At 47.6% G+C, this 14,492-nt stretch overlaps 1 protein-coding gene across 12 annotated transcripts in view; it reads right to left on the minus strand.

The window, feature by feature from the left end:
- The window catches only part of Pdzd2 (PDZ domain containing 2), a 374,613-nt gene that overhangs the window by 14,060 nt on the left and 346,061 nt on the right, over nucleotides 1–14,492 (minus strand). For all 12 annotated transcript variants that reach the window (XM_074077656.1, XM_074077663.1, XM_074077662.1 and 9 more), the window contains 3 exons: nucleotides 12,876–13,657; nucleotides 10,141–10,285; nucleotides 137–4,175 (listed from right to left, as the gene is read on the minus strand). In XM_074077656.1, the coding sequence (XP_073933757.1) occupies nucleotides 137–4,175; nucleotides 10,141–10,285; nucleotides 12,876–13,657 (4,966 nt within the window). The remainder of the gene's footprint in view (nucleotides 1–136; nucleotides 4,176–10,140; nucleotides 10,286–12,875; nucleotides 13,658–14,492) is intronic.

The following is a 14,492-nucleotide window of genomic DNA, read 5'->3' on the forward strand; positions in this document are numbered from 1 at the left end:
TTATGGAAGATGCTAACATTAGGAAGAGCTGGGTGAGAGGTATGTGAAACTCTGTACTACCCCTGCTGTTTTTCTACAAGCCTAAAGCTTCTCCAAAATCAAGTTGATTTAAATAAAAGGGGAGGCAGATACTTACCTAACTGACCAGCTTTTTGCAGAAGGCAGGTCCTGGGCGGGTTCACCCCCTTCGCTGGCTGCAGGGAACGCAGAGGACTCACTAGCTGTAGGGCTACTTCCTCCTGGACAGGCCCTGGTCTCACCCTTCCTGGGATTCAAAAGGGCTGCTGATCCATCAGGGCCTCGAAGGCCTCCACCCTGGTTCCCCACCTGTGAGCCCAGCGACCTTCTGGGGACGATCTCTAGCTGGGTTCTGAAGAGCACAGCAGTGGGTCCTGCTGAGTAGTCCTCTCCACCACAGAGCTTGTCCAGGTCCGGCATGCTCAGTGCTCTCAGTTCTTGCAGCTTGGAGCGGGACACAGGTGAGGGCTGGGCATGGCGTACTGAGGACTTGTTCCTCTTGACAGGCGAGGCCGGAGTCACTGTTGGGGTGGGAGTTCCCAAAGGAACAAGTGATTTCTTTGAGTCTGAATCGGGGCTCTTTTTACCGGTCTCTTGCGGGTGCTCCTGGGAGACAATCAGTGTCATGCCAGATGGGGACTTGGTCATTTGTGGGAGGAGAGCACTGGCTTCACTTTGGCTTTCACTGCAGGAACTCAAGCTGCGCCTCAGTGACCTTGCTGCTGCGTCACTGGGGTGGCAGAGGTTCCCTGAAGTAATGCTGCCAGATGACCGTCTGCTAATGGGAGGCTTAGCAGAGCTTACTGACAAAAATGGGGATGCCCCAGACTTGACCGTGGGCCGATCAGAATTGGCCAGGTTCTCAAAAGACTTGATCCTCTGTTTCACAGAGAAAAATGAGGTAGATTCATGGGGCCAATTCTGCTCATAGTAGTGATGTCTTCTGGTGACTTTGATTTTGTCTGTGATGAGGCAGCCCGTATCAGGGGCTGCAGTGACATCCCCTTGGTTGGTTTTTGGGAAATTCCTTGATGTTTCCAGCAGAGGCTTCACACTATATAAACCCTGTCCATTAGCCAGGCCAAGACTATGACCTTTTGGTGCCTTTGTCTCAGGGAGACCACCGCTTGTCACAGGGACTTGGCTGTCCCGAGATGAGCGACCTGGGCTGTGTGGCAAATGATTCTCCCGTCCAAAGTGGCTTGAGAACTGGGCCGGCATAGAGTATGTCCTTGTGGCTGGCCTTGGTGTGAAGTAGGGATGCTCCTCCCCCATGGGGTCCATTGCCGTGCCATTCTTGGACACCCCTAGTGAGTCTGACATCTGGTTTGATCTCCGCTGGGAGCAGTCTGCCTTTTTAGCAGGCAGTTGTGGGGAGGAAGCTGAAGAAGCCAATTTGGCCAAGCTGACCGATTGTCGCATTTCCTGCTCGGCCTGGGAGGCAGGAGACACAAGTGAGGATGGGTAATTGGAGCACAGTTCCACTGACTGGTGGAGACTGATTTCACTCTTCTCCTGACAGTTGCTCTGGGCCAAGAACCCTTCTTGTGTGTCACTTTCAGCTGATTTGTCACCACACACATTCTTTGGCATTCTTTCAGAAGAAATCTCAACTATTTTCAGCTGGTTTGTTCTTTCAAGGGGATCACTAACAATTTTTGTGCTTCCTTTTTCCACTTGGCTGGGCCTGCGCTGCTCGCTCTGTCTGATCCCCGCTGAGGCCACACCGCTTCTTGAGGCGGTGGGACTCCCAGGCCCAGAGTCAGCATGGGGCACCTTGCCCTCTGGTCCACACCTGGGGGACTTGGTGGTGGGTGGGCAACCTCTGTCAGATTCTGAGTGGACAGCCACGTGGAACCTACTATACACACTTTGCTCAGGGAGAGTCTTAGGGGAGGGCAGAGGCGAAATGAATGTTCTGATGCTTGTGTCTGATGCAGAGGCCTTCAGTAACCTGGAGGCTGCCAGGGGTGGCTTGCTGTCTGGCACACACTGGGAAGACGTGGAGATGTCTATGGTGTTGCTGTCAAGTTCCTCACGGTCAGCTCCATGGAACCTGTGGGATGCTCCCTTTGAGAGCATTTTGTGGGAGGTCTGGGGTGAAATTAAGGATTTCCTGTGATCCACTGCACCAGCTTTGGAAGAATTTACAGCAGGGGCCTCCTTGCTTTTGCTTTTGATGCTGAGTCTCTTCAGCTTAGGGCCACACTTGGGTTTCTGACTGTTACTTAAAAGTGTTTCTACTGAACACTTTTTAGATGAGTCTTTATTTTCAAGATTCAGTTTTGGTGCAGAAGGGCTGTTAGGCACAGCAGTCCCCCTTTTGTGGCTTGAGCTCAGTATTTGAATTTTGGAGTCAGGACTCCTGGCTGGCATGGTGGCATGTTCCTTCTCAGTTTTGCCCTGCACATGTGTACCTTGGTTATTTTTATTTATCTCTTTAAACCATGCCATGATGGGCCTCCTGGAGACCATTTTTGGTTTCTGCAGCAAGTCAGCCAGGTCTTGACTTTCGGAGATGTGTAAGTTCACCGAATCAGAGTCTCTATTCTCAGGGACGTCCACACTGAAGGGGCACACACTGTCAGTTGCATTAACATTTGTTTCTGGTTTATCTGGGGTTTTGTCATCCAGCAGATCATGTCCCAAACCATTCACCATGTTAGGGCTGCTGAGCATGACCGGCGGGTTGTGACAGAGGCTGGTGACGTCAGAAACCTGGCTATTTTCCATGGCTGAGCCAGCACCGGGAACTGCCATGTTTTCTCCTGCACACAAGGGCCTGTGGCTCTGTGCAATGTTTATGCCCTCACGAGTTTCCGGCTCTGAAGAGCTTATCTCCAAGAGGGAAAATGGCTGGGAAGAGTCTGGGATCGAAGTGCGTGAGGTTCCTGGCAAGAAGCAGGCTCTTTCACAGGAGTTGTCCACTGATTCACTCAGAGCATTGTGCTTTAATGGCAGAACTTTGGCTAAAGCTGGGCAGGGTGCAGCCTGGGCAGGAGGATGGGCAGTCGCCGAGGGTGGACGGGGGCAACCATTTGTGGAACAGATTTCGATGTGCTCCTCCTCCGACTCTGTAGGTGCTTCCCTGTGAGGAGACCCATGAGCACGAGATGACCAGGTGTCCCTGGTGGAAGCTCGTGGGGCTTCAGTGAGAGACTCAGGGTCAGAAGACGAGTCTTCAGCATCACCATACATGGATGAGAGTGATGGCTCGGTACTGTCACCCAAACCCGACAGGGTGATACTGTCTTCGTGAAAACTGCTCAAATTTCTAGAGTAGTTGCTCAAAAAGTTTTTGTTCACAGTAAAATGCTTGTCAGGATTAATGGAATCCAAAACGGAAGGCTGGGAGGCCCACTGTGGGGGCGGGGGTGGACCTGCAGTGCAGGCCTTCCTCCAGGAAGGTGTCTGGTCCCCCATGACTGTCTGGGTCTGGCAGGAACTGCCACTTCCAGCTCCTGCTGTTGGCCCACCCTGACAACTGCCCTTGTGACCCCCGCAGTCCCCTCTCTGAGGACACCAAGACCTTGCTTCAGAGTTCTCTGACTCCTTGACCCTGTCGATGTTGGCCACTGGGCTTTCTCTGCTCCCTGGTGGGCAGCAGTGCCCCGAGACACCACCACATGTGTCTGTGGCCCTGTCAGTGGATGATGGCAGGGAGGGACTGGCCTGTGATGTCCACCCAGATGTGGATTCTGTGTCCTCGAGCACAGGTACCTCCTGGGAGCTTTCAGGTGCATGGACTCCTGTCCTTTCCGAGGTCTTGCTGAGGTCATTTGGAGTTCCTTGACTCCTCTCTGGACATGTGAGGGGGTCTTGAGGCAGACTGGCACTGGCTGCAGTCACTCCCTCAGCACCTGGTCCTATGCCCCTGGGGACAGGCACCTTCTTGTTGTTGTGGGGCAAGCTGGCTCCAGGCACAGCCTGAGTCTTAGGAAGAGCTGGTGCCTTCAATTCCGGGGACATGCTGCACTCTGGGACGAGCCTCACCACAGATCCGCCCTGGGACTCGGGCTCCTCCACCTGGAGCAGCGCAGGCTGGCAGGGGGGGTTGGGCCAGTGGACTTGCCCTGGGACTGTGGAGATCTTACTGGGGTCAGGTTGAGTGGCCTCCTTCTTCCCCAGGAAAGGGAGGAGGTCTGGGGAGCTGTCTCCTGTGTGGAAAATAGCAAAAAGTGGAGGAGATAAGGAGAAAATGTAAGAAAACAGAAACTCAATTTTTTAAGTACTGTAAATAACCTCTTTTATCTTTTCCAGGAAGACATTCTACAACCTACATATAGACCTTCTTGACTCTCTGTTTTTATCTCTGAAATTACAGAACACTCACATCTAATAACCACCACCCTAAAGTAATTCAGGCTCACTGACAGGACAAACCCATTTCCTCTCTCTGAGTTTTAAGGGTGGGGAACACCAGAAATCCTTCACTTCTCAGATTTTTGCTCCTGCAGAAGCTGTGGGAAGAGGGAGACTGCTGTACTCTCTGATTTCTTAGCTTCGCTGTGGACTCTGCTTGCCCAGTTCCAGTACTGGCTGGCCACGTGTGGGTTTAGCCTCAGGCTATGCAATGTGAGTGATTCAACTCTGCTCTGAACTTGAGGGGTTTTTTTTGTTTTTGAGACAGGGTCTCACTATGTATATTTTGAGATAGATAGGCCCTGGAACTTGTGATCTTCCTGTTTTGGCCCCCTGAGTGCTGGAATTACAGGCAACCACCACCATGCCCACCTATGGGACTTCCTTTTTAGCTCAGGAGATGAGGCTAATGAGGGAGAAGAGAGTGTATGGACAGGGTCCATGTCTACATGGAGTGTTAGCTCTATCTCGATGAGGCTGGAGGAAAGCCAGAAGGCCAGGGCATCCCAGAAAGGAACCTTTGACAGAGGACTTGGGGACTTGAGTGGGGTTCCCCAGGGATAGTTTTGGTCAGAGAGGAAAGAGAAAGAAGGTGTCCTCACAATGAAAGCAGAACAGGAAAGCTCGGGGCAGCAGGGAAAGGGGACAGTGGAAAATGGAGTCACCCGTGGGAGGTCCCTCTGTCCTGGAGATACCTACTCAGAAGGCCCTGCATACTCTTGAACTAATCTGCCTACAGTTGACACACAGCCTTACAACAGGGGAAACTGGCATAAAAACTGACATAGGGGCAGCAATGTTCTTAGGATCTGGGATGAGAGCAGCAAGCTCAGCCACAGGAGAGCTTGTGGTTTGAGAAGCGTGCCTCCCCCAAATGTGGAGTTCGCTTTGTACCTCATATAACATCATCTCCCTGGCATGTGTTTTTTTTTCCCTGAAGGTCTTTGTGAATATTATTAGGACTTCACGCTATGCCAAGAGTTTTCCACATATTTCATTTCTTCCAACCCCTGAAAGCCCTTGGGGATCGGCTTGTGACCATCTGTGTTGGGAGGATGCGGAATGGAATCATGCAGTTAAGCAACAGGTCCAAGGTCGCCGGTGGAGCCAGGAGTCACCCCAGTAAGCTGGTTCCGCAGCCCTTGCTCCGACTCCACCTGAAGTCTGCGGCCTTTGCATCAGAAGCACGGGCAGTTAATAAGGGTGGGTCATCAGGACACCCGTGGAGACAGCAGGCAACTTCCCTGAGGCCTGCTGTGGAAGGCCAGGGGCCGCCAAGCACCTGCCGGATCAAGGTGCTGGTCTCTGCTATACCTGTCCTGCCTCTGCTGACACCACATACAGGGAAGTAGCAACGAGACAGGGGGGCATTGAAAAGCTGGTTTCTGTTTCAGATTCACTCCCTGAACACATCCTACAGGAAGATTTGTTAGTGACTTGACTTATTACAAAGTGTATCTACCAAGGGTTTTATTTGCAGGAGATGAAGTTACATGGAGGCAGCCTTTGCGGCACCTTTCAAAATAATGCTTCATTTGGTATCCCCTAAATGCCCAATAATGGGCACATCCCTGGGGTGGAAGGCCCAGCAAACTTTGGCACGTAATGGTGCAGTTTAGAAGGACCTGGAGAACACAGGTGCAGCTTCCTCACTAGGGCAGGCTGCAGGTGTGCTGTGTCCTCAGAGCCCAGGACAGCCTGCCAGGGCCACACCAGTCACAGGAGCAGACCTGTCATCTCAGCAGGCTGCTTAAATATTATTCTCTCTCTCTCTCTTTCTGTGTGTATGAGGTACTGGTGATCACAGACGTGTTTTTTCTTTTTTAAAATGAAATAAGATAGGACTGTGATTGATACATTTAATGCACGTTCATACATGCAATAGGACTAAAGGATACATACCGAAAAATTTTTCTTTGGGGCTTAGGTGACTTTCTGCTTTTTAAATTTTCCCTCTCAATTTTCCTGTGCTCTTATAATAAACATTGCATGCCTTTCTTTACAAACCTAGTGCCAAACAAGGCATCTGCATCCTCTCCCCAATACACACACTTTTCTCACGCAGGGCTTTTCTTACAGCACCTGACAGATCTTCCAGAAGCCACTGCCCCCTCCTCCTGGTTTCCAAGAGCCAACCGCTGAGAGAGCCAAATACCACTGCCTGGGCCCCAAACCAGACCTCGCCACCAACACGGCTGGGGACCACTTACTCCCAAGGAAGATGGCGCCATCTTTCTGAAAAACCTTAGGAAATGTGTGTGTACTTGTACAGCTAACTGAAGGTTTATCTGCCAGGCAGTTACACACATACATGCGTTTTTTTGTCCATGGGAAAATCACATGACTACGTGCGATATAACCTGTCGAACACATATTATGTGCTAGATAGCACTCCAAATGCCACCCGTGATCAGGATCCTGGATCCTCAGAAAAGCCCTGTAAGGTGGGTGACCCAGGACATGAGTGAATTGCCCAGGGGCACTGCTCTCATCAAAGTTTGGAGCTCAGGTTTGAACTTAGGCAGCCTGTGTCTGGTACTCGTGTGCTTTGCTGCACGTTGTATGTATATTATTTTGAATTTTATTAAAGGTAATTTTTAGCAATTATGTGCTTTGGAACTTTCACTTAAAAAAGGATACATATATCCTAATAAAAAGAAACAGAAAAGGGATGCATTTTACTCATTTATTTTTGAGCTTGGCACTTGCTAGACAGACTCTCTACCATTTGAGCCAAGCCTCCTTCCTTAAAAAACAGTATTTTGAAAACTATCCTTCCTACACATTAGAAAGCAGTTATTTATAATAAAATTAGATGAAAGAAGGGATGTGACAAGAAGTCAGGTTGTCAGCAGGATCAGCTGGCCACAGATAGTCTTTTAATTGGAAAGAAGAGAGAAAAAGCCACAAAAAGTCAGAAGCTCTCAAAATTTTAGGGATCAGGTAATTTAATATATTGGGTCAAATGCTTCAGATAGACTCCCAAAGCCCTAGAGGGCGCCAGTGTGTCACCACGACTCAACAATCAATCCTCATAGACCCTTAAGTTTAAGAATTCAGTGATAAGCGCTATATTACATTTCATGGTGCATTCCATGTTACTTGAACATAGCACAATACTGTTTTTGCTGAGCACCATGGGTTCCTGGCACTAGTATCTACTGACTGCTTGGGGGTGCTAGAACACAAGTTTTTCCTTTCTCAAGGCTTATTTATTAAATGAGAAGTCCAGAGAGGGGAAGAGAGAACAGCACCCTAACATCTCAATGGGCTGCAGTCACAGCTGTAACAGGTGCACAGAGCACCACAGGACACAGGTTCTTCTGTGGGGCTGGGGGTGGAGACTAAATGTCTCTTTACTCCAGAGACATCTCTGCCTCTATAAATTCACAAATGCTCAGTATTCAAGAAATTCTTGGTGTGGTGCCAGGTGTGGTGGTGCACACCGGCAACTCCACCCACTTTGGAAATGGAGGCAAGAGGATCATGAGTTTGAGGGTCAGCTGGAGAAAAAGAGAGACCCTACCTCAGACACAAAATACAACTGCTTCTTGGCCTTTTGGCTAAGATTAAGTGTAGTAAAATTCAAAACAAAAGGGCTGAAGACAGCACTGGAGGCTCACGCCTACAATCCTAGCTACTTGGGAGACTGAGATTGGGAGGATTGTGGTTCTAGGCTAGCACATGCAAAAATGTTTGTGAGACCCCACCTTGATGGAAAAAAGCTGGGCATGGTGGCACATGTCTGTCATCCCAGCTATAGCAGGAAGTGTAAAATAGGAGGACTACTGTCCAGGATGGAATGGGCAAGAAGCACTGAGTTCAAAACCCCAGCACTGCCAGAAAACAAAGACCAAAAGGGCTGAGAGGGTGGCTCAAGAGGTGGAGTAATTGCCTAGCATGTGCAAGACTCTGGGTTTAATAAAAAAAAAGGAACTTTCTGCACTAGTTTGCAGATTAGCATGGTGTCCATCTTGATAATAAAAATCACACAAATGTGAATTCCAGGAAAACTTCCAGAGGATCTTTTTATAGAACACAGCTCTTAAAATGTGTGAAGACCCTGGCCTCAAATGAGGATTATTATTTCTTTTCTTTTTTTTATGATGGGACTGGTGTTTGACTAAGGGCCTTTCCCTTGCTAGGCTGGTGCTCTACCACTTGAGCCACACCTCCAGCCTTTTTCGCTTTTAGATTATTTTTCAGATAGGGTCTCACTTTTTGCTCACAGCCAGCCTTGGACCTTGATCCTCCTACCTATGGCCTCCCATTTAGCTGGGATGGCAGATGCATGCCACCACCCCAGCTTATTTTGTTGAGATGGAGGGGGTCTCATTAACTTTTTTCCCTAGGGGGGCTAGCCTTGAACTTTGATCCTCCCATCTGTCTCCTGAGCAGATGGGATTATAAATGTACCCAGTGTAATGAAGGATTATTTGAAAGGTGACATCAAGAGCTGCCTGCATGTAACTCCATCATCTTCCTTTTAAATTAGCCCACTTTGCAATAAAGTCAAATTGCTAATGAAACGCTGTTAGTGTCTGTTCAGTGAATGAATGTGAACCTGGAAGATGGAACAGAAACCATGGCAACAGCCTCATTAGAGGAGCAAAGCACATGAGGACCTGCATTTTTTCTATAAGTAGCCATCAAAATGTGGAGTGGATATTTTGAGGTTCTAAATTTTTAATTCAGAGGACACCCGACAAGGGAGGCCATTTAAGTTCTCTCCTGCCATGGTTGCTGGCCAATCAGAAAGCAGGCACTGCAAAGGGCAAAGACTTGCTGGCAGCTATGTGGACGGTCAGCACCTCAGCGGCCACCAGGCCAGCCACTGAGAAAGCCCCGCCAAAGTGCAAACTCAGAATACAAGTTTCCAGTCTCTACTAACATTCAGCTGAGTAGCTTAATTCAGCTTTTTTTCCCTGCTCATACTGCAGATTGAACCCAGGGCCTTGCACATATGAGGCAAGCGCTCTACCACTTGAGCCATGCCCCCAGCCTTTTTGCTTGTATTGTTTTTGGTGGGACTGGGGTTTGAACTCAGGGCTCTGCATGTGTAAAGCAGGTTCTCTACTGCTCGAGCCACACCAATCCATTTTGCTCTGGTTATTTTTGAGGTGGGGCCTCTTGAACTATTTGCTAGGGCTGGCCTTGAACCATGATCCTCCCAATCTTAGCCTCCAAAGTAGCTAGATTATAGGTGTGAGTCACTGGCGCCTAGCTGTAAGGTCTCACTGTTTTTTGTCAGGGATTGCCTTCAACTTGCAATTCTCCATTCTCTGTCTCCTGAGTAGATGTGATTATAGATGTGAACCACCACACCCAGCTACTTAATGCAGCATGACTTTAACAGTATCAAGATGCAGCCAATATTGATATGATTTCTGCTACCACGACATCACTCCATCTGTCATCAAGACTTAGGTACAGTTTTCCAGTATTAATTTTTATTTTCCTTGTGGAGCTTTTGATTGTCATTTCTCAGTGCACCTGACTTCACATTAGTAGGGTACAGAGATTCTGAGGTTGCAAAACTCTATTTTTCATGTCTCATCTGTGTCACAAAATGGGTAAATAGTACTGAGGACGGAACATGGATACACTCAACCTGGAATCAGAAGTATGAAGTCAGCCCAGTGACCCAGTGATGTTCCCTGGAAGGTCTTTCCCCTTCCCTAGCATTATCTATGTGTAATGCTTTTATTAGGGTGTCAGCCTCTGTATCATTCAACTTAACAATGGATAAGATAGCCTCACCTGTCCCGGGGTGTCGTCCCTGCTCTGTTGCAGTTTCAGACAGGTTCTCTCCCATGAGTCCAGCGTGTGCATGGGATGGGGTACTGGCCGGCCCACAGTCGGTAGGGACAGGTCCATCCCCAGGGGTTAGCTTATTCAGAGGTTCCTGGCACAATGATAACCAGAAGTCACTGTTGGCTTTGGACTTCCTGCATCATAAGATGGCATTGTAAAAGAGGAGAGTGCTGTGGGAAAGGCCACAAGGGCCCTGGAGTCTTGCCAACATGGCTTCCCCCTTGGCCTGTTTGACGTTTAACAGACATCCCTGCAGTTTAAGATGACACTTTAAAAATAAAATTCTCTTTCTAATGAAGAAAAAAAAAAGAGCCCTGAACCAGGAGCCAGAAGATCCGGGCTATGGAAACTGCAGTCTTGTTACTCATCCCTAAGCCTTGTTACTCATCCCTAAGCCTTGGAATCTCAACTTGAAAATGGGGACAAGAAGACTTGCCCAGTTGCCCTCATAGAATTTTAAATAACATCTGATTAAATGAAAATAGCTATGAAACAGCATAGAAGAGGCTATCTAGATGAAAGGTATTGTTATATTTCCTATAGATAGCCAAGACTGTAAAAATCAATTCCTTAGTCTGGTAACGAGGACGAGGGCAAATCAGGATAAATGAAAGCGACATGTAATACTTCAAGATTTCCCGTCGGCCAAATGTCAATTGCTTTATCTTCCTTTCTTCTATCTAATACGCACTGCAAAAAATGAATTTTGAACTTATTAGAAAGTTAAACTGGATTGACTTGAAATTTATCCACTGAGTTAGTCATAAAGTGGCCCAAAGGCGGCAGCAGAGGAGAGAGGTGACAGGCATATTGCAACTGTCAGCATCTCTTGCAGAAAATCAGATGGCTGGCCCAGGGAGCTTCCAGGAGCTCGGCTCACTTCATATGAATGTAATATAGAACAGGACAAGGGTTTTGGAACTGGACAGAGGTGGTGGTTGCACTGCATTGTGGGTGTTGTGTCACTGAATTGTACCTCAAAATGGTTAATTGTGTATGAGTGTCACCTGAATAAAAAGTATTAAATAAGAGTGACACAGAACAGCCCACTTAGTAAAAGAGGTTTTGTGTTTCCATTCTCAGAAGATGCCTTACAGCAAGGCGTTCCACTTCCACGTGTAAGCAAAATAAAATTTCAGAACTAAATTTTTTATGAGAAAAATTAAATTCTTCTGTAAAAAATTTAAATGCTGCTCAAAAGTTCCTATGGGAGCTGGGCACCGTAGCTAATGCCTGTAATCTTAGCTACTTGGAAGGCTGTGAGGAGGAGGATCACAGTTTGATGTCAACCCAAGCAAATAGTTTGCAAGGCCCCAAATTACCAGAGTAAAATGAACTGGAGGTGTGTTCAAGTGGTAGAGCACCTGCTTTGAAAGCATGAAGCCCTGAGTTCAAACCTCATTTCCACACACACAGAAGTTCTTATTAGGAGTAGGAATTCGAAATTATAAAACATCTTATTTTTTGACTTGTTTGTTTAGAAATAGGGCTTGCTGCTTTGTAGCCTAGGTTGGCCTGGAACCCATGATCCTCCTACCTCTGCCTCCTGAGGGCTGGGATTACAGATGTGTACCACCACACCTGGCAAAATGTCTTATTTTTAACAGTTATAAACTGTTATGAAAAAAATCATGACCCAGTTGCAAATAGTTATCCAAAACTTGTTGATAATGAGACTTTTTAAAAAGAATAAGTACACCCATTAGATTATAATCTGTGATGGTTAGAGGTAAGCATAATTTTTGAGTAGGCTAAAAAAGAATTTTGCCTCATCGAGTTTTTATGGCTTTACGCTTTTTGGATCTATTTCCACATGTGTTTATAGAAACCATTTAAACACACCACTGTATAAATATGCCCTTAACATCATCTCACATTCTTTATTCAGAAATTTCTGTTGAGAATACTGCAAACAACACTAATTTCTCTTACTCTCCTTGCTAAAGAAGAACTATATTGAAATTAAGAAAATGAACAATTAGGTAATGCTAACATACTTACAACCAAGTAGTAAAATAAATTAACTTGCATTTAAGTGATGTATTTAAATTTCTGAGTTATTATTTCATTGGACAGTTTTATTTGATTTATTTTTTTTAAGACTATGTAGCCGAGACTGGCCTGGAACTCTCAATCCTCCTGCCTCAGATTCATGAGTGCTGGGATTACAGACATCTACCACTTCACCAGTCCTCATGATACTTACAAGGGTATGAGTAGGTACAACACATAATCACTAGAAGTTTTGGAAAAAGAAAAACAACAGGATCACCTGTAACCTTATGAGCTGGAGAGAATCAATGTTAAGATTGATGCTCAACCCAATCCTAACAGCTGAGATAGACTGCACCATCCAGAGAACTGAGGCTCAGAAATTTCAAAAACTTGCCCCAGTCATCACTCAACTTGTGCGAACGAGTCAATGGAGAAGTCCTGTACTGTCATTGCCTTTCCATCCTCACCACGGGTTCTGCATAGGTAACAGCGATTACATCTTGTGGTTGAATGGTCTTTATGACTAACACCTACCCCTGGCTTAACAGGCTCTTGTTAAGTGACTCTGCGGAAAGACAGCCCTGCAGTCATCATCCTTCAGCTGCTCGCCCTTGGCTTTCTAGCAGACTCTATTGATTCTCACAGTATTCACTGCGACTCAGAGAAAGGAAGAGAGTGTCAGTTACCTTCCCCACCACTCCGCCTGGCTGACCAGTGATGTCCTCTTGGGTGGAAGTGGCCTGGGCTTGCAAGTCCTGATCATAAGGTCCATTGACTCTGCCAGTCTCTAAGCCACTGAGCCTGGCCTCAGCCTCGGGCCTCTTGCAGTGTGGGCTAACCCTGGCCACTGGCTTGTGCCTGGACACCACATTTTCATTCTTCTGTTGAGGGGAAGTAGGATTCTCTGTGCTTGCTGTATAGACTCTATATTCCAATTTGGGGGAGCTCCTCGATCCTGACAGTTCTTTTCTCCCCAAGCCTCCAGGGCCACTCTTGGGGTCCTCTGCAGAGCCTAGCAGGCTGGCTGCCCGGGAAGGAGCGTCCACCATCCCGTCTGGGACATTCTCCTGTAAATCCAATGAGCTGCTGAGCAGGGGCACTGAGCAGGCCTTGCTGACCAGTGGCTTCGGGGGTTGCCTCTCTTGCTTGTTGACATCCATGACCTTGGAAGAGGCCATGGAGACATGCCTAGTGTCATCGTCTGTCAGAGGCCTGCTGGGACCCGGGAGGGCTCCTGGGAGTGAAATGCAGTCTCCTTCTCCATCGAACTCTTCCTCATCGCTGGCATCATTGGCATCATAGCAGCGTACCCTCCTCTGACGGAGGAGAGGGTTCCTGAGGACCTGCGGACTTCCAGGGAGACTGGCTTGTCTGGCAACTGTCACCTGCTTGTGGAAGAGTGCAGAGGCTCGCTGGCTTCCAAGAGACACAAGGCTGTTGGCCCTGGCTTTCCCTGGCTCCTTGTGAGCTAGAGGGGGCAGAGAGAGAAAAGTCAAAAGAACCCGAGTTTCCCATCTGGCCCTGTCTTACAATGTCACCCATCATTACATGTGAGCATCCCCACATTCACGGATGCCAGACATACAACCTCCAGCCAGTGGACTCCATGCTTAAAGAATGTGGCTTCTTAGGGTTCATACAGTGTGGACAGCCAGCATAGTGCACCTCTTTGTATTTTGGGCTCCCCAACCCTTTTTTTAAGAGACCCAATCTCTCCATTATTTAATTAAAATTGTGTACTTTCTGGACACAGAAACATGTAATTCTCCAGTTTCCACGATGTCTCCCATGTTGTTGGGGTCCAACTTAAATGATGCTGCTGGGAATTCCTCTCCAGATGGGTGGGACCAAAATTATGTCCCCCACACCTGGGCTTTCTTTTCACCTGAGGTCCCTGATTCATCTGCAGTAAGGGGGTGGTCAGTTAACAGGTCTGTCAGCGTCTGGGTGTGGGACAGGCAAGCCTGGGCTGTCTACTTCTGAATGATGAAGTTCACATCTCAACCTTGAACTGTAGCTCTTAGAGCACACAGCATGCGTGGCAAGAGCTCCAGACGAGTCAGTGGTCACTCCTAAGACCAGGGGATTTTCTTGCTGAGACATAGATAAAAAGGAAACCTCGCCAGGAGACGGCCAAGAAATCCCTACAGTTCACCTAAGATTCTCACCTCATCTTGAGCAGATAGTTAGAGAGATTAATAAACCTTTGGTTAATCTCTCTTTTACATGTTCTGAACCTTTTACTTACTACTGTCTTCTAAAAAGAATTACATTAGGACCTAGTGAGGGAAAGGACCTGGAAT

Source organism: Castor canadensis, chromosome 6 (assembly GCF_047511655.1).
Source record: "Castor canadensis chromosome 6, mCasCan1.hap1v2, whole genome shotgun sequence".
NCBI lineage: Eukaryota > Metazoa > Chordata > Mammalia > Rodentia > Castoridae > Castor > Castor canadensis.